An 18,569-nucleotide genomic window follows, 5' to 3' on the forward strand; every position below is an offset into this window, starting at 1 on the left:
CTAGACTCAGTCATGGCCTTCTGGTACTGTAAGGGACCGCCCGGCGGTACTACTAGCACTCCACTGAATAGGCGTCCCCAGCGCACGGAGTCTAAGTCCCAGGGTGCTTGTTCACCAGGGCCCCTGATGGTGGGGATGGACTTGGAGCTCCCTGAGACCAGGTCGTGACTACCGGGTGCGTCCGTCAGTGGTAGTAGTATGCGCAAGGGGCTCCCACGGGGAAGAGTCTGATGTGAGGAGGTCAGAAGACCCCACTGCACGGGATGGATGGATGGATGAGCAGGGTCAGACGGGCCGGGTCGGTAACAGAGAGGGCGGCAAGGTACAAGGCAGCGGGCATAGAATGGTCGGGTCACACGCCAGGTCAGCAACAGCAGGTCAAATCCAATAGGGGGCATTCAGGAGAGAGGTCAGGCAAAGCAAGGGTCAGAACAGGCGAAAACAGCAAGGTCAGGTTCAATCCGGGTCAATAACTTACAGGGTACAGGTTCACAGGATTCAGAATGCAGGAAAGACCAGAAGGCACTGAATGACAGCTCAGGGTCGTTTAAATATCCCGCCCTGCGCTGCCATTGGTGCCCAGCGGGCGGCCGCGGCTTCTACTGCGCATGCGCGAACTCGAACGCCGCGGCCGGCCCGGAACCAGTGCTCGAGTCCCTGCGCCGGGCGGCATACTGCGCCTGCGCCGGGACCAACGCGGCGGGGATCGAGGGGATCCCTGACATTTCTATTGGATTAAGATCCGGGGATTGGGCTGGCCACTCCATAACGTCAATCTTGTTGGTCTGGAACCAAGATGTTGCACGTTTACTGGTGTGTTTGGGGTCGTTGTCTTGTTGGAACACCCATTTCAAGGGCATTTCCTCTTCAGCATAAGGCAGCATGACCTCTTCAAGTATTCTGATGTATTCAAACTGATCCATGATCCCTGGTATGCGATAAATAGGCCCAACACAGTAGTATGAGAAACATCCCCATATCATGATGCTTGGCAACCATGCTTCGCTGTCTTCACAGTGTACTGTGGCTTGAATTCAGTGTTTGGGGGTCGTCTGACAAACTGTCTCCAAAAAGATCCAAAAAGAACAATCTTACTTTCATCAGTCCACAAAATGTTGCGCCATTTCTCTTTAGGCCAGTCAATGTGCTCTTTGACAAATTGTAACCTCTTTAGCACGTCTTATTTTCAACAGTGGGACTTTGCGGGGGCTTCTTGCAGATAGCTTGGCTTCACATAGGCGTCTTCTAATTGTAACAGTCCTCACAGGTAACTTTAGACCTTCTTTGATCTTCCTGGAGCTGATTGTTGGCTGAGTCCTTGCCATTTTGGCTATTCTTCGATCCATTCGAATGGTAGTTTTTCGCTTTCTTACGCGTCTTTCAGGTTTTGGTTGCCATTTTAAAGCATTTGCGATCATTTTAGCTGAGCAGCCTATCATTTTCTGCACTTCTTTATATGTTTTCCTCTCTCCAATCAACTTTTTTATTCAAGGTACGCTGTCCTTCTGAACAATGTCTGGAACGACGCATTTTCCTCAGAATTTCAGAGAGAAATGCACTATAACCAGCATGTACAACATTTGCTGCCTTCCTTCCTTAAATAAGGGCAATAATTGCCACCTGTTTTTCAAAGAATGAATGACCTCACTAATAGAACTCCATACTGCTATTATTTTGAACATGCCCCTTTCAATTAGTGATTCAATTACACAGAATCAGCAGCATGCATGTCATGACTGTTGGGTCCGTTGGATTTCTATTACTCTACTACACCTGCTAGTAAGTTATTTGCCATGTAGAAATATAATTTCTACCAAAAACAGTGACTGATCAGGTTAGTGATGTCTGACTACTATTATTTTGAACAAACTGTATATGATACAACTTTAATCATCCTGTGATGTTGGTTACTATAGATCATTTTGATTTTAGAATTCTATATATATATATTTTTTCTAATCAAATGCCAAATAGCCCAAATCTCACAAAAACATGTATCTGCAGTATCCCCAGCCCACAAAATGTTGTCTACTTGACATTCCTCAGGATCTCATCAGAAGGAGATCAACATAGCTATCTGCAGTTCAAAATCCAGGGTATAGGTAAGTATGTCCATTTTTTTCACCTAAAGATGCTTTTCAGATTTTTTAAACATTTTGGCATTACAAGGGGAAAAAGTTTAATAAACGGACCTTGTTCAAGGTGCACTGTCATGGAGTAAGATTTTTATAAAAAAAAATTTGCATTGTGTTTTGTGAATTGTCGTTGAGAACATTGCAGTGTTTTGGAGAAGCATTGGCTCTCATGGTTTGTACCTGGCCTGGGGAAGGCTGGGAATATGGCTTAAACATTTGAAAAGGTTCTTGTCCTCCTTATAGAGGGTCTTCCTTTGGAATGGAAACTGACTGGGGGGTGGAGCAGTGTGTGTGTTGGGCGGTCATACAAAAAGAGACATGTCTTGTGTAGATAGTACAAATTTATCCCAGAGACTGCTCAGATGGAGAATGTGTTTTGTGATCATTAGCTGTTTGCAAATATATATGAATTTTTGGGTCTGGAATCTCACTCCTATTTCAGGATCCTTGATATCCACTTTAAGTAATCCCAGTGCTGACGTTTTACTTCATTTGGCGAACTTAGGGTAAGCAACTTAATAGACGTAATCAAATATAATCGATTTACCAAATACAATTTACCAATGTCCACTATATCTTTCACAAAGTGTAAAGATCAACACATAATAATAAGAACACAAACCCAATCTCAGCAACCTTGCACTGAAAATTAACACGCTAGGAGATCCATTAACTGGAAAGTACACAATTTGCTGAGCAAAGTGATTAATTACAAAATGTAAAATTATGGCCTGAATAAATGTCGTTCCACATACAAAATGGAATAATTGGCAAGGATTATGCAAAGCCATCATCATGTGGCTTTATTCTTGCACATTTTATTTTTTATTAATTCATTTAAAATAGACTTAATGGAACAGTAATTTTTAACTCCAGCTTTCACACACTTACCGCTTACTTTACTTTGCTCATTTAAACATAATTTGTATTTCTCATTAATTTAAACATAATTTGTATTTCTAGTCAGAATCTTCTGCAGTTTGATGTAAAGAGAACAGAAAGCTGAAAATCGGTCTCCGGTAGGAGAGAAGCGTCAGCTATGCTAAGACTAGACATGACAGGACAAGGCTGAACAATAGCAAGCAGACAATGCCCTGTGGAACTAAATGAGGGATTCAAGAGAGCAAAAGCAAGGCACCTCATCATTACTACATGATGGTAAATACTGCTGAATTCTCATTTCTCAGTGTTCTACTACAGATTCAAGGTTATTCAACAAAAACTTTTCCTGTGTGTTTAAAAATCTTTTGTAAGTAATGCCACATGTATCTTAAATAGATTAAAATGTAGTCACTAAAATATCATCCGTTTTAAAATATTACTGTAGTAGAAAAGGTTTTTTAATTATTTTAAAATATGCAGCTTTCATTACCAGAATACCTAGTGCTCCTTCCATGAAGATCCTTGTTCTGACAGTTCCTGTTATGGAGTACTATGTCAATGTTGTTCCCCTGTCACATCCCCTGATGAACACTACAAGTGGCCAGGCTGGCACACATTGCACAGGCATGGTCTACCGATGTCACTACCAGGAAGCTTGACCAGAGCAATGATGTGCAGCCAAAGGTTAGGTGTGTTCATGCAAACAAGAAATGGATGAAAAAGGCTGACAGAGATTACCAGCACTGAGAAAAGAGGATTAAATAGTAAAAAAAAATGTATCCACTGTATTAAACCCCACTCTGGATTCTGTTCTTCCTCCCCAGGAATTGGGTAAGTGCTGCAATATCCATACACAGATGGTCATTCTGTTCACATCACTCCTTTAACCTCCCTGGCGGTATGATTATTTCAGATTTTTGGTGCTGAAAGTGGTACCATTATTTTGCATGGAAATATGTCGTTTTTTATTGTAGGACTGTAATTTTTAGTAATAACTCACTGAAATCTGTCCGAACAAGTCTATTAAACATCCCGGGTATGATAAAATTTGAAACACAAAATCATAAATTATAATTTAATAAATAATCATAAAAAATAATAATATAATAATAATACATTTAATTCAATAATATAATCAAACCAAAAACACTGAAATTTGAAATATAGCGCCAAGTTTGCACATCACTGAGCAAAGTCGCAAAATCGTTTTCAGTGTCTGATGACGAATTTCCCCCACGAATCATTATCACTCAATTCTGCAAGTGGTTCTGATTTACTATCGCTGTTCTCTAGCTGGTCTAAACCGCTTTTGACCTAAAAGGACGCTTTTTGGACGCCATGGACTTTTGTAAGTTTCCAGGCAGAAAGAACAGTCAAAATGCAGGCAGGGCACAGGACAACACAGTAGGGACAAAATGTATGTGAAATGGTTTGAAACAGCAAAAAAAAATTTTCAAATTTCCCGCCGTTTCTGGCGCCTGTACGTCCCGACGTCACAGGGACCGGAACACAGAAGCCGGATGCCGGCATCGGCTGGAGGAGATGGTCGGGGATGCTGCAGGGGACACATCGTGGGAGCGAAGGACAAGGTAAGCTCTGCAGAGAATCCCTGAGCAGCGCCGCATGGTAAGCCCGAGTGTAGCTCGAGGTTACCGCTTTTGGTACTGAAATTTTAGGAGCTACACTCGGGAATACCACCAGGGGGGTTAAAGAAAAGCTTTATTCCAGGTCTGTTGTAATCAATGTCTGTATATAAATATTGCAGAGTTTAAAAAAATATTTTTACAAAAAAAAAAAAGACATGGCAAACTAAATGTCATCCAGCTAGGGTTTACATCTACTTGAAGCTTTAGCCATCATTCATTTGCATATAGCCATATGGAAAGCTGAAATGACTTCGCTTGCAAAACAAAGCTGGAAGGTTTTCAAACTACTCCTTGCAAAAGTAAAGCATTCCATTGATAAAGCAAGAACAAAATCCAAAAAGAAAAAAAAGAGGCAATTTAAAAACCTGTGCAAAGTTAAGAGGAGTGTATATAAACCTTAAGTAGAAAAATAGTATTACTGTCTCTTTACAGCAATATAATGTGCATTGCAATACATAGTTACATAGTTAATCTGGCTGAAAAAAGACAAAAGTCCATCCAGTTCAACCACTTAAAAAAAAAAAAAAAAAAAAGTTATAATCCTATATCCACAGTTGATCCAGTGGAGGAAGGCAAAAAACCCAGCAAAGCCTGATCCAATTTGCTCCTGCTGGGGAAAAAAAATCCTTCCTGATCCCCCGAGAGGCAATCGGATATTCCCTGGATCAACTTTACTTATAAATGTTAGTATCCAGTTATATTCTGTGTATCTAAGAAAGAATCCAGGCCTTTTTTAAAGCAATCCACTGAGCTGGCCAGAACCAACTCTTCAGGGAGTCTATTCCACATTTTTACAGCTTTTACTATGAAGAAACCTTTTCGTGTTTGGAGATTACATTTCTTTTCCTCCAGACGTAAAGAGTGCCCCCTTGTCCTCTGTGATGACCTCAGGGTGAATAGTTCTACACCGAGTTCACTATATGAACCACTGATGTATTTATACATGTTGATCATATCCCCCCTTAATCTCCTCTTCTAAAGAGAATAAATTCAGTTCCTCTAATCTTTCCTCATAGCTGAGCTCCTCCATGCCTCGTATCAGTTTGGTTGCCCTTCTCTGTACTTTCTCCAGTCCCCCAATGTTCTTTTTGTGAATTGGTGCCCAAAACTGAACTGCATATTCCAGATGAGGTCTTACTAATGATTTGTACCGGGGTAATATGATATCTCTCTCTCTGGAGTCTATACCTCGTTTAATACAAGAGAGGATTTTGTTCGCTTTAGAATCCGCAGCTTGGCATTGCATGCCATTATTAAGCTTGTGATCTACCAGAACTCCCAGATCCTTCTCCACCATTGATTCCCCCAGTTGTACCCCCCCCTAGTATGTATGATGCATGCATATTCTTAGCCCCCAAGTGCATAACCTTACAGTCATCAACATTAAACCTCATTTGCCACAGTTTCTCCATTAAACAGAGCATTGAGGTCAGCTTGTAAGTTGGAGACATCCTGTAAGGAAGTTATTCCACTGCACAGCTTGGTGTCATCTGCAAAGACTGAAATTGGATTTTTAATCTCAGACCCTATATTGTTTATAAATATATTAAAAAGTAAGGGTCCCAACACTGAACCTTGGGGTACACCACTGACAACCCTAGACCATTCAGAGTATGAATCATTAACCACTACTCTCTGAATACGATCTTTTAGCCAGTTTTCTATCCATTTACATACAGATTTTTCCAAGCCTGTAGACTTTACCTAACACATTAGCCGTGTGTGGGGAACTGTGTCAAATGTTTTGCAAAATCCAAGTATACCACGTCCACCGCCACCCCTCTGTCCCACCACTTCCACTGCCACCCCTCTCTCCAAGGTTTTGCTCACCTCCTCATAAAAAGAAATCAGATTTGTTTAACAACTTCTGTCTTTCATGAATCCATGATGTCTGTTGCTTAAAATATTTTTTTCCAGCAAAAACTCATCTATGTGGTCTTTTATTAAACTCTCCAGTATCTTCCTGATAGAAGTTAAACTAACAGGGCTATGATTACTTGGTAAAGATTTTGACTCCTTTTTAAATATTACAGCAATCTTATTTACTGCTTTCCCTGTAGTATAATAACCTGGTCGATCTTGCCAGTGCTTCTGTTCCTGTGAGTAAAATGATTATGGCAATCAAGGCTGCCGATCCATGACAGTGTGGTCATTTTACGTCTTTCATCATGTAGTTCTGTGCTGTGTAAGAGCACAGCCTGTCTGTAGTTTCCTCTTCTTAGTTCTGTGGTCTGTGTAAAGCCACTCCCCTCTCTGCTCCTTTCCGCCCCTCCCCACTCCTCCTGTCTTGATTGACTGAGGATTCCCCTGCAGCTGCTTCTCCTCTCCGCTTTCCTAAAGCCCCTCCCCATCAGTCCCTGTGCTCACAAAACAGAAGAATAAAAATCAGGTGATTGCACACAAGAACAGCAATAAAAAGTTATTTAGAATTTTTTTTTTAAAGCACTGCCATTATTAAAACACTAAGAGAACAGATAATATGACTTTTTTGGTTCAGAGTTTACAACTACTTTAAGAGGGCAATATGACTTGTTTCATTCACTGCCCTGCTTCACAATTTTTAAATTAGACAAAAAAAATTACTTTAATCTCTTTTGAAACCAAAAGAAGATCAGAACAATAAAATCATACTGTTTAGGACTGGTGACAGTGCTAGGCTCTGCCATTGTGTGAGGATAAACAGGAAACACACAGGATTCACATTTAGTCCTCATGCACCATGGATGTTTTTACAGCTGCTGTTTTTGGCTTTTGGTGTTTTTTTCTACAGCCAGTAAACCCCCCATCATGTGTCCATGCAGCTGTAATCAGCTTTTTTTGGCAGGGGCGTTTTTTGGCTGGAAAAAAAACAGAACTAGTGGGTTTCTAAAGGATTTTTTTGCTGTAAAAATGCTGTAACGCTGAAAAATACTGAAAAACATCACAAAACGTGGTAAAACGCGGCAAACTGGCATTTTTGGACTTTTTTAGCAAAAAACAAAACGGGGTAAACAAACGCTAACAAATGCAAACGCAAAACGCTGCTAATGCAAAGATGCTAAAAAAATTAAGTTTTTAACCACTTGACCTCCAGAGGATTTACCCCCCTTAATGACCAGGCCTCTTTTTGCAACTCAGCGCTGCACTAATTCAACTGATAATTGCGCGGTCATGCAATGCTGCACCCAAACGAAATTTACGTCTTTTTTTCACACAAATAGAGCTTTCTTTCGGTGTAATTTTATCACCTGTGCGCTTTTTATTTTTCACGCTATAAACAAAAAAAAGCCAAACATTTTGAAGAAAAACAATATTTTTTACTTTCAGCTATAAAAAATATATAGTAAACTCAAAGTTGGTTATAAATTTAGGCCAAAATGTATTCTGCTCCATGTTTTTGGTAAAAAAAATCCCAATGAGTGTATATTGATTACTTTGTGTGGAAGTTATAGTGTCTACAAACTATGGTATAAATACTGCAACTTACACCATTTTTCTGCTATACAGCGCTGCGCTAGTTTAACGGACAATTGCGCAGTCATGCAATACGGTACATAAATGAAATTTACATCCTTTTTTTCCCCACAAATTGAGCTTTCTTTTGGTGGTATTTGATCGCCTGTGCGGTTTTTATTTTTTGCGCTATAAAAAAAAGGCTGACAATTTTGAGGAAAAAAAAACAATATTTTGGACTTTTTGCTATAAAACATGTCCAGTAAAAAAAATGTAAAAATCAAATTTAGTCATAAATTTCTGCCAAAATGCATTCTGCGACATGTCTTTGCTAAAAAAAAAAAAACCAATACGTGTAAATTAATTGGTTTACGTGAAAGTTATAGCATTTACAAATGGCGGGAAAGATACTGGGATTTTTAGTTTTTTTTTATACTAATAATGGCGGCGATCAGTGACTTATGGCGGCGACCAGCGAATTATGGCGGCGATCAGGGACTTATGGCAGGACTGCGGCAGACATTCTGACATTGGGGGGTACTGACTTGGGGTCACTGACATCCCCAAAAACACTAATACAGTGATCAGTGCAAAAAAAAAACACTGACACTGTACTAATGGCACTGGGGAGGAAGGGGTTAACTTTATTTTGCAGGGAAGGGTTATCTGAGTGAGGGGAGTGTTTTACTAGGGGGCGGGGGGGGTGCTGGACGGGACAAGGCTGATCGAGAGAGAGAAACTCTTCTTTCTCGATCAGCTCGTCCTCAAGCTGTCAGGGAAGTGACAGACAGCACAGCTACTGCAGCTGTGCTGTCTGTCACTGTTTGCCGCTGATCGCCGGGAAACAGCCGGTAAAGACCAGCTGTGACCCGGCCACTGACATCCGTGGCGGTGATCGGCGGGACAGACAGGGCGGTGGCGCGCCTCGCGTGCGCCCCCTATCTGTTTACAAAACACACGGTTTAAAATGTGGTTTTTGCCTGCCAGTGCTGCCCTGCCGCCGTATTTCTACAGTGGCAGGGCAGCAAGTGGTTAATGTGACTTTACACAGCTAACGTTACCAGCATTATTAAAACGCCCAGCGTAAGTGCAAAGTTCCAGAGCATTGTTTTTCAATGGAGAAGACTGGCTTGCCAGTATTCAATGGGTTTGTAATCCTGGACTGGGGCCTGAAGGCTTCAAAGTGTCTTGGGTAGGAGCCTGGCCATGTGAGTGCACAGGTGGGCAGATTGGCTATAAGCCAGGCCTGATCATAGCTCACAGCTCACATTTTGAGACAGAGCCTTTGTGTGGAAACAGGAATGTTCTATGGCCAAGACAGGTGAACCACTTGGGAGATAGGACCCCATGTGGGAGAGATTCCCTACATGCAGGACTGGGAGAATTGGGAGAGTTGGGACAGCTGTGCGAGTTGACAGGACAGAGAAAGCTGAAGCAACTAGTGGCTCCAGTGGGCTGGAGGAGCTCTGTAGGCCTCAGAAGAGTGAGATAGCAGGGGTGCTGGCAACCCTATCTAGAGGCCAGGAGCAGTCTAGTGCTGTCAGGAATGGACTTGCCAATAGTGGTGGGACTCACCTGCCTTGTGGGCTGCAGTACCAGGGCTGGCCAGCGGGTGCTCTCAACAACCAGAGGTTCACTTCGGCAATTAGCCATCACCTGGGGCTGAATGCAGGTGTATTTAAGGGATGGCCAGACCTGCAGTCTGTGCCTTGGTGTGTGTTTTTCCATGGGCCCCTGTACCTTGTAACCTGCATTTCTGTTCCTGTTCCTGCCTGACTTGTTGCCGACCCTGCCTGATCCTGACCTCTGATGACCTCTCCTGTTTTATCCCTGGCTTGTGACCCTGACCATTCTCTCCGCCTGCTCCTCCTGTACCTACCTGCCCGATAGTTATCGACCCGGCCTGCCTGACTACGCTGTGCTCTATATGTGTATGTACCTGTGTATCTATACCAGGTTTGGGTTTGTTTCACCTTGTTGTATGTATTTGTATTAGCTTGGGGTTTGGTGCACTGCGTTTATGTTTGTATTGTTAGTCTTAATAAATTGTCTTATTTATACCATATCAGAGTCCTGTGTTTCCCTGTCAGTCCACACACTTCTGGTCACACCCGCATCTCTGACATGTGCAGTGAGGTGCTGTAACTAGATTGAGTGAGACTGAAGAGGCCATTGTCTGGGAGAACAGAGATGAGGGCAGTGGTGCTGCTGAGGAGAGCCAGGTGTCGTAACATGTTTTCATTATTTGTTTTGCTGCTGAAAATCCCTGTGAGGGCAGCCTGCTGTCAAGACTTTGATTTGCCTTGTAATAAAAATGGGCCAGGAAGACCTTATAGCACAGTTCGGACTGGCACAACTCATTAAAAACACTCAGCACAATCGAGCTTAACCACTGTCCCTACAGAGGATTTATCCCCCCCCCACCCACCTTCCTGACCAGACCGTGGTTTGCAATACGGTGCTATGTTACTTTAACTGACAATTGCACGGTCATGCAACATTGCACCCAAATTAAATTTATGTCCTTCCCCCCCCCCCCCCCACAAAATAGAGCTTTCTTTTGGTGGTATTTGATCACCTCTGTGTTTTTTATCTTTTGCACTATAAACAAAGAAAGGCTGACAATTTTGAAAAAAAAAACAAACAATATTTTTGACTTTTTGCTATAAAATGTAAAAATCAAATTTCATCATAAATTTAGGTCAAAATGTATTCTGCTATATGTCTGCTAAAATAAAAATCCCAATACGTGTAAATTAATCGGTTTACGTGAAAGTTATAGCGTCTACAATTGACTGTATATATACTGGATTTTGTATTTATTTTTTTTTATACTAGTAATGGCGGCGATCAGCGACTTATAGTGGGACTGCGGCAGGCATTCTGACACTGGGAGGGAACTGGCTAACTGTTACTGACATCCCTAGTGACACTAATACAGTGATCAGGGCTAATAAAAAGCACTGACACTGTACTAATGGCACTGGGCAGGAAGGGGTTAACATTGGGGGCGATCAAAGGTTTAACTGTGTGCTGTGTGTGTTTTACTGTGTGCTGTGCTTTACTGTGTAAGCACGCGGCTTTGTATTGTTCTGCTATGCAGAGCAATACAAAGCAGCGTGATGGAGCGGACAGGCGAGAGATCTGTATTGTTTACATACAGACCTCCCCCCCGTCAGTGATACTTGGCAATCTCCAGTTGCTGGCGCGCCTCTTACCCAGAAATACAAAATTCTGTATATATATGTGATTTTGCGCAGCCCTGCCACTCTGTAGCAATAGTTATGCTAGACACAAATACAACACCTCCTGCGTTCAGGGACCCAGATCAGAAGAGGGCCGATGGAACAATGTATGATAGGATATATGAAAGTTCATCCAAAATCAACCAAACGTTGTGCGGCTCTATCAAGAAGCTGGGAAAGCTCGATAAAAACTGTAGTGAAGAACAAAAACAAAAGAGCACCAACCTTGTGCATTACATCAGTTAGCAATTGGTAAGTTAATTGATTTAAGAAATATACTCACAAAAGAATTCTGAGGAAGAAGGGACCCCCCCCCTTCGAAACACATCAGCTTTACCCTGAAAGTCTCCCCTCTCAATGGGATTCGCACGTGTCCCCTAATCCAGTGCTTCAAATTTGGACTCTATATGCCTTTTATATTGCTACTTTTGTGAGTATATTTCTTAAATCAATACATTTACCAATTGCTTACTGAGGTAATGCGCAAGGTTGGTGCACTTTGTTTTCATTCTTCACTGCAATAGTTCTGCTATAGGGTGGTCGGGAAGCAGTTAATCACCCTATATCACAAGACATACTGTAAACTGTGTGTTTTATGCTGTATGTTGCAAACCTATTGTTTTGTTTTAAGTGATTGTAAAACCTCACCTTGTAAAACCACTCATTCAGTTTAAAATAGAAATGAAAGGCAAAACATTTGTGTACAGATATAAAAAAAACATGGTATAAACTATGTTTTTCCCTTTTTTAAAAGAGACTACATACCCTCTGTTCTCAACTGCATAGGAGCTAGGGGAAGAGAACCAGCAGCACTGATCTTCTCAGTAAAAGGCCGTGCGGGGAGGGGGGGAGGCGTGTCAGGACAAATCTGATCTTTGGAGAGCAGACAAAGTTCCAGCACACCTAGAGAACTGACCACATTTTAATCTCCTGCCTACTGTGGTCAGTTATTAGGAAAACAAAGGGACTGGCAGGAACACCAGGAATTTCACACACCACGGAAGCAATACAAAGAAAACAGGACACTTTTCCATACAAGTACATGGTACAGCAGACACATATCAGGAATGTGAAATGTTGGGTTTACATTTTCTTTAAAGTTGGTGTAAACTCCCACTGGACACTTGTACCTACAGGCAAGCTTATAATAAAGCTTACCTGTACATACAAGGAATATCTTCTAAACATGCACCATCTAGGAGATATTCAGTGTCCCTACAGCTGGTGACGTCACCGATCCATGCGCTCTGAAGGAACAACATACCCATGCTGTTCCTTCAGAGCTGTGTGCCACGGCTGATGCTCCCGCATTCATGAGTGGGAGTGACGTCATCGTAGCTCAGCCAGAGCCCGTGAACCCGAAAGGAAGACTGAGTGAAGATGCAAGCCCTGTCATCAGTGACAGCGCACTGCTGGAGGGATTTGTTCTAAGGTAAGTCTTTCATAATGTGCTAATGTGGGATGCATACTAGCACATTATGACATTATCTTGCAGGGAGAAGATTTTTATTTTTCAAGTTTACTACTTCTTTAAAGGAAGAGTTTGCAAGAACATCATAAAAAAAATCCATTACCAACTGCGAAAAATGCACATGCTTTAATATCTCAGGTTAACGAGATCATTGGGGATCATCAAGCAAATACCAACACTCTAGTAGGACTACCCTGTTTTTTACTTTTAACCTCCCTAGCGGTATTCCCGAGTGTAGCTCGGGGTAAAATGTCAGTGCCTAAAGCCGTAACCCCGAGCTACACTCAGGCTTACCATGCGGCGCTGCATAGGGAGTCCCTGCAAAGCTTACCTTGTCCTTCGCTCCCGCGATGTGTCCCCTGCAGCGACCCCGGCCATCTCCTCCGGCCGATACTGGCATCTGGCTTCTGTGTTCCAGTCCCTGTGACGTCGGGACGTACGGGCGCCGCCGACGGCGGCGGGAAATTTGAAAATTTAAAAAAATGTCATTTTTTTCAAAACACATTTTTCATAGTAAAACATTGCTGTTTCAACCCATTTCACATACATATTGTCCCTAGTGCTTTGTCCTGTGCCCTTCCTGCATTTTGTCTGTTCTTTCTGCCTGGAAACTGAGAAACGTCCATGGCGTCCAAAAAGTGTCCCTTTAGGTCAAAAGCGGTTTTAGAACAGCTAGAGAACAGCGATAGTAAATCAGAACCACTTGCAGAATTGAGTGATAATGATTCGTGGGGAAATTCGTCATCAGACACTGAAAACGATTTTGCGACTTTGCTCAGTGATGTGCGAACTTGGCGCTATATTTCAAATTTCAGTGTTTTTGGTTTGATTATATTATTGAATTAAATGTATTATTATTATATTATTATTTTTTATGATTATTTATTAAATTATAATTTATGATTTTGTGTTTCAAATTTTATCATATCCGGAATGTTTACTAGACTCTTGTTCGGACAGATTTCAGTGAGTTATTCCTAAGAATTACAGGTATACAATAAAAAAACTACATATTTCCATGCAAAATAATGGTAGCGCTTTCAGCACCAAAAATCTGAAATAATCATACTGCTAGGGAGGTTAAAAAAGATCCATAACATTTTAAAGCTTGCCACACGATTGGCTGTTGGTAAAAGAGACCAAACACAATTCTACTGTGTATGATTGGGGGGAAAAAAAGTGAGCAGGTATAGGTTTGAGCATGTCCTTAGTCCACTTTAGGTTACAATACTGCTACTGATACTACAGCACAATTAGATTGTTAAATTAATCGGTGACCTCTAATATCTATCGTCAGCAGCAGGCAAACTTCTACAGTATACCCTTTAAATCTCTGAAAATCACATTACTAATTCTACCACCCTAAATCAATCTCTGTACTGGCTCCCTACTGCTTCCAGGATTACAATCACACTTCTAGTTCTCACCTGCATGGCCCTCCATAAAGTGGAAACTGTTTGTCATCCCTGTGCCTTTTTTTACACTGTTCATATTCTTAGATATCCAGATAATCTTTTCCTGTCATTTTCTCCTGTTATCACCTGCCATTCTGAAATCCAAGGCTGCGATATTTCCCAGTTATCTCAGTTACTTATCAGTTCTGCACACCCTTCCACACTCCTCTGATTTATTTACCGGCCTCACCACTTCATAGTTCATTATTTTTTTCTCCTACTTATTAATTACCTCCCTGACCGCAATTCACTAAGTTATATTAGGATCTTTTTGGGAAAACTGATTTCCTTTATCATTTGTAGCCAGATATATTGAAGCTGCTTGCAGGTCCATTCATTCGAGTAGATTTATATTGAGATATACTGTAAATTGTTTGGCTTTTCCAATCTGAAAATTGTATATACTATTCTAGTCATTTCATGTTGGTTATTAGATTGTAAGCCTTAACACGCAGAGCCTTATAAATATTTCCAGTCATATTTTGCCAAGTTAAAAATGCACATTATGTAGAATTACTGTACACCCAGCGATAAAGTGCTCTAAGTAGTGGCACTACATAAATTAAAGATAGATCTGGTCCGAAGTTACTCTTTTGATGTATGCTTTATGCATACATACTACTTTATATTAACCACTTCCAGTCCAGACACCTTCACCCCCTTCCTGTCCAGGCCAATTTTCAACTTTCAGTGCTATCACACTTTGAATGACAATTGTTGTCATTGAATTTTTGAATTTTTTAGCATTTTTTTGAGAAAGATAAAACTTTATTTTGGTGGTATTTTTTCACCACTGGGATTTTAATTTTTTTGCTATATAAATAAAAAAGTCCAAACATTTTGAAAAAGTGTTTTTCTAATAAAATTTTGCAAATAAATAATCTTTCTTCATAAATCTTGGCCAAACTGTTTTCAGCTATCTTTTTCGTAAAAAAAATAACCCAAAATAGTTTATAACGAAAAATTATAATTTTTTAAAAAATGTTTTACATTTTTATTTTTTTTTATTATTATTTGTTTTTTTTGTTTTTTAACATACTGTCACCCTAACAGTACAATGTCACCATACTGACACTGTACTACTTGTGGGGGTTGATGGACATCTTTTTTTTTTTCTTTTTACAGTGATTGCTTTTACACCCATAAAGACTGTAAAAGCAATAATTTTTCCTTCTCTCTGTCTGCATTCTTGCAGCCATTGAGAACTACTGTGTGAGCTGTGATTGGTCACAGCTTGTAACATGGTACAAGGCTGTTGTGAATAGCCTTGTACCATGTGACCTCTGTGATCATTCACAGATTTCACTAGTAGTAAGCAAGGATGTCAGCAAGTGACATCTTGCTTACTACTATTTATGTGATCACTGATTGGCCAATCAGTGATCACATGATCGGGACCTCACACAGAGGTCCCGTACAGCGATTGGAGGACACAGCGGGCATCGGATCGCGGTGCCATGCACTCCCAGGGAGCGCACACGGGCAGGGAATGTGGGAGGACGTTTATATACAGCCATCCGCTCCTGCACTGTTCCCGTCCGACTGTTTATGTACATGGGCCGGACGGGAAGTGGTTAATATGTTTACTCTGCATTTGTGTGAAATACAAAATTACAAATTCAAGTTTTTAAAGCCTAAAGGTTGCCATAGATGGATCGAAAGTTGGCCTGTTCAGCAGGGACCAGCTGAATTTTTATCCATGTGTGGCCACTGCAGTTTTACAGAAGTCGATCGATCTACTGATCAAATTCTGTTCAACCGTTCTGTCAGATAAAAAGCCACTCGATCAGCAGTTGCAGCACTGACCTGTGTATTATGACTGAGAGGGAGTCTCCCCATTGTCAGAATACATTAGCGCAGCAAGGAGGAGGGGGGATGTCCTCGAATGTGTGGATGGGGGATTCGGTTCAGTTTTTTTCATTTAGCCTGCTGTTTGAATGAAAAAACGGAACCATGTAAGGTCAGCTTTACTGTTAATTGCAGATGTAGTGAACTGCACGGGAGGGTGGTGTGATGCGTGCAGTTGCATCACACAGTTCCCTGTGAATGGGGCACATAGAAAACATGTTTTTTCTATGGACGCTAGCTATGACATGGAGTTCTCCCAGTGCAGAAAAATGTCACCGCACTGTATGTGAACAGGCCCTAAGGCTATTTATTGGTGGTAGTATTATTGGCTACAGCCACAGTTCTGGTATTGTGACAGCCACAGGTGGTGGCTATCTGAATACCATAGCTGTTAGGTAGAGTTTTGTCCATCCACATTGTTTAGCATGGGTGAGGGAATCAACAAAATTTCTCTCCTTCGGCCCACAGGACTGACAAAAGAAATCTAAGAGTATTTGACCAGCCTTAGGCCTCATTCACACTTGCAGTGTAAAACCCAGGGCTTTTTTGTTTGTTGAAACTTGGTGGAACTCAGTTCCACCACCTCTGGCTCAAGCCCTCTGCTCACCACTATCGCTTCTAAACACAGAAGTCCGGCTTATGTGTTTACAAGTGACAGCTTGTCTCCCAATGGCTCCCACAGATCTGATCTCCTGAGCGTCTCCCACTAAGTGCAGGATGGGAACAAGGGGGATGTGGGTGCCCGGGGTGCAGTGCACATGCCAACACCCTACTGGATGATCTCCTTGCAAGTGAGAGAGACAGAGCCACCTACAATGTGCAGGGAGGTACTAGAGCCAGCTGACTGCTTCAGCTTAATACAGCAACCAAAGATGGTGGAGCTTTTAAGGACGGGGAGAACATGGGGGCAGTGGAGGGAGGTTGCATGCAGAGATCAGAGCTGAAGAGGGGTGGAAGTGAGATATGGACAGGGGGTGCAGAGGAAGCAGCTGTGAAAAAAGGCTGAACTCTGCACTCTGTATACAGTTTTTTCCTGAAATCTGCAGTATGTATGTAGCGCACCCCAAAACTCTGGACGCTGTGTGTAACCACCCCCTCCCCCCCCCAAACTCTGCACTCCATACGCAATGCCCTCCCATGGTTAGTGAAATTTGACCACACCCACTACTTGATGTGGTTTGAATGATGTGTGTGGCATGGGGGGGGAGGGTTTTGGGGGGGGTCCAGGGACAGACTGACCATTTGGAAACTCGGGCACTGCCCAAGGGTCCGGGGTCAGTAGGGGGCCCCATGAGATGCCCCTGGTACCTTTTTCATAGGCTTTTTTGAGTTTGGGCAAGGATACAGGGGCCCCATGATCCCCTATTGCCCGGGGGCCCCGTGAGTTGTCAGTCCGCCCCTGGGGGGGTCATGGTTGAGTTCCTGCACCTATTTTCTGAGAAAAAAAGCCCTGGTCAAACCTATGTTTATATGAGATTTCAGCACATATCTAACCACATATAAAAGCATGTAATGACGACTCAACGGTATCATTCAGACTGAACATGTAGCTGCATTTAGGGCCATTTAGTTTATCCATGTTTTGAGATAAATAGAATTCTGTGCATCCAGAATCCAATTAGCATCTTAAAAGAAGGCTATACTGATGTAAACATGTCTAAACGCAGCTAAACTGCTTGAAAGCAGAAGCTTCTAAAGACAGGAGTCAAGGAGGTTGTTTATTCCTCCCATTCTTCTCCTGCATTTAGAAAACCTATGTGCAGGAATGCAAGTGTTATTAAAGAGTTACTTGTTTTTGTTTTTTTTAATTCATCTTAACTGAGCATAAGTTCATGACACTGCCGTCACAACCATCAGCTTTTATATGCATTAGCAAAGGCACAGCATTGCATTACCTGTTGTTGTTTGTGATGTAGATGTGCAAAATTCCAAAGAGGAATGTCCTTGGCTGCTGACAATATAATATTTATAGCTTTGTTCACTGCACTCTGAAAAAGAACAGAAAATCACCTTGAAAAATGGAACATTGCTCGTAAAAGAATGCAGTAATCATGTACAAAACAAAAACACTAAATTATTATTTATTATTATTATACAGTATTTATATAGCGCCAATGGGTATGCTCAGCGCTGTACATTATAGTGGGGGGACAGAACATGAGACAAGACAGTAACAATACAATACACGAGGGGTTCGAGGGATCTGCTCTTTCAGGCTTACAATCTTACAATAAAACATATATCTATACTGGGAGCTTTATTCAGCTAGTTATGCTTACTTTATATTAAGTAGTAGTTGCAGACATTATTTTACTTATATGACCAAAAACATTTAAGCTGGTCGTACACTAGTAGATTTTCGAAGAATTAAGGTAGATTTAGACTTGTGCCTTAATTTACATTTTCTCTGAAGCATGATTTGCATTCTGATCACCCTTCAGAGGCAACTGAGGAGT

The 18,569-nt window shown here is 41.6% G+C and overlaps 1 protein-coding gene across 1 annotated transcript in view; it reads right to left on the reverse strand.

Annotated features, from left to right (window-relative positions):
- The window catches only part of LOC149452715 (dynein axonemal heavy chain 5-like), a 401,888-nt gene that overhangs the window by 300,072 nt on the left and 83,247 nt on the right, over positions 1-18,569 (reverse strand). The window contains exon 25 of the mRNA XM_089689046.1: positions 18,009-18,101. Coding sequence (XP_089545172.1) covers positions 18,009-18,101 — 93 coding nt within the window. The remainder of the gene's footprint in view (positions 1-18,008; positions 18,102-18,569) is intronic.

This window comes from Staurois parvus, unplaced genomic scaffold (genome assembly GCF_062004578.1).
Source record: "Staurois parvus isolate SC_StPar_1 unplaced genomic scaffold, SC_StPar_1.0 ptg000468l, whole genome shotgun sequence".
NCBI classification, from domain to species: domain Eukaryota; kingdom Metazoa; phylum Chordata; class Amphibia; order Anura; family Ranidae; genus Staurois; species Staurois parvus.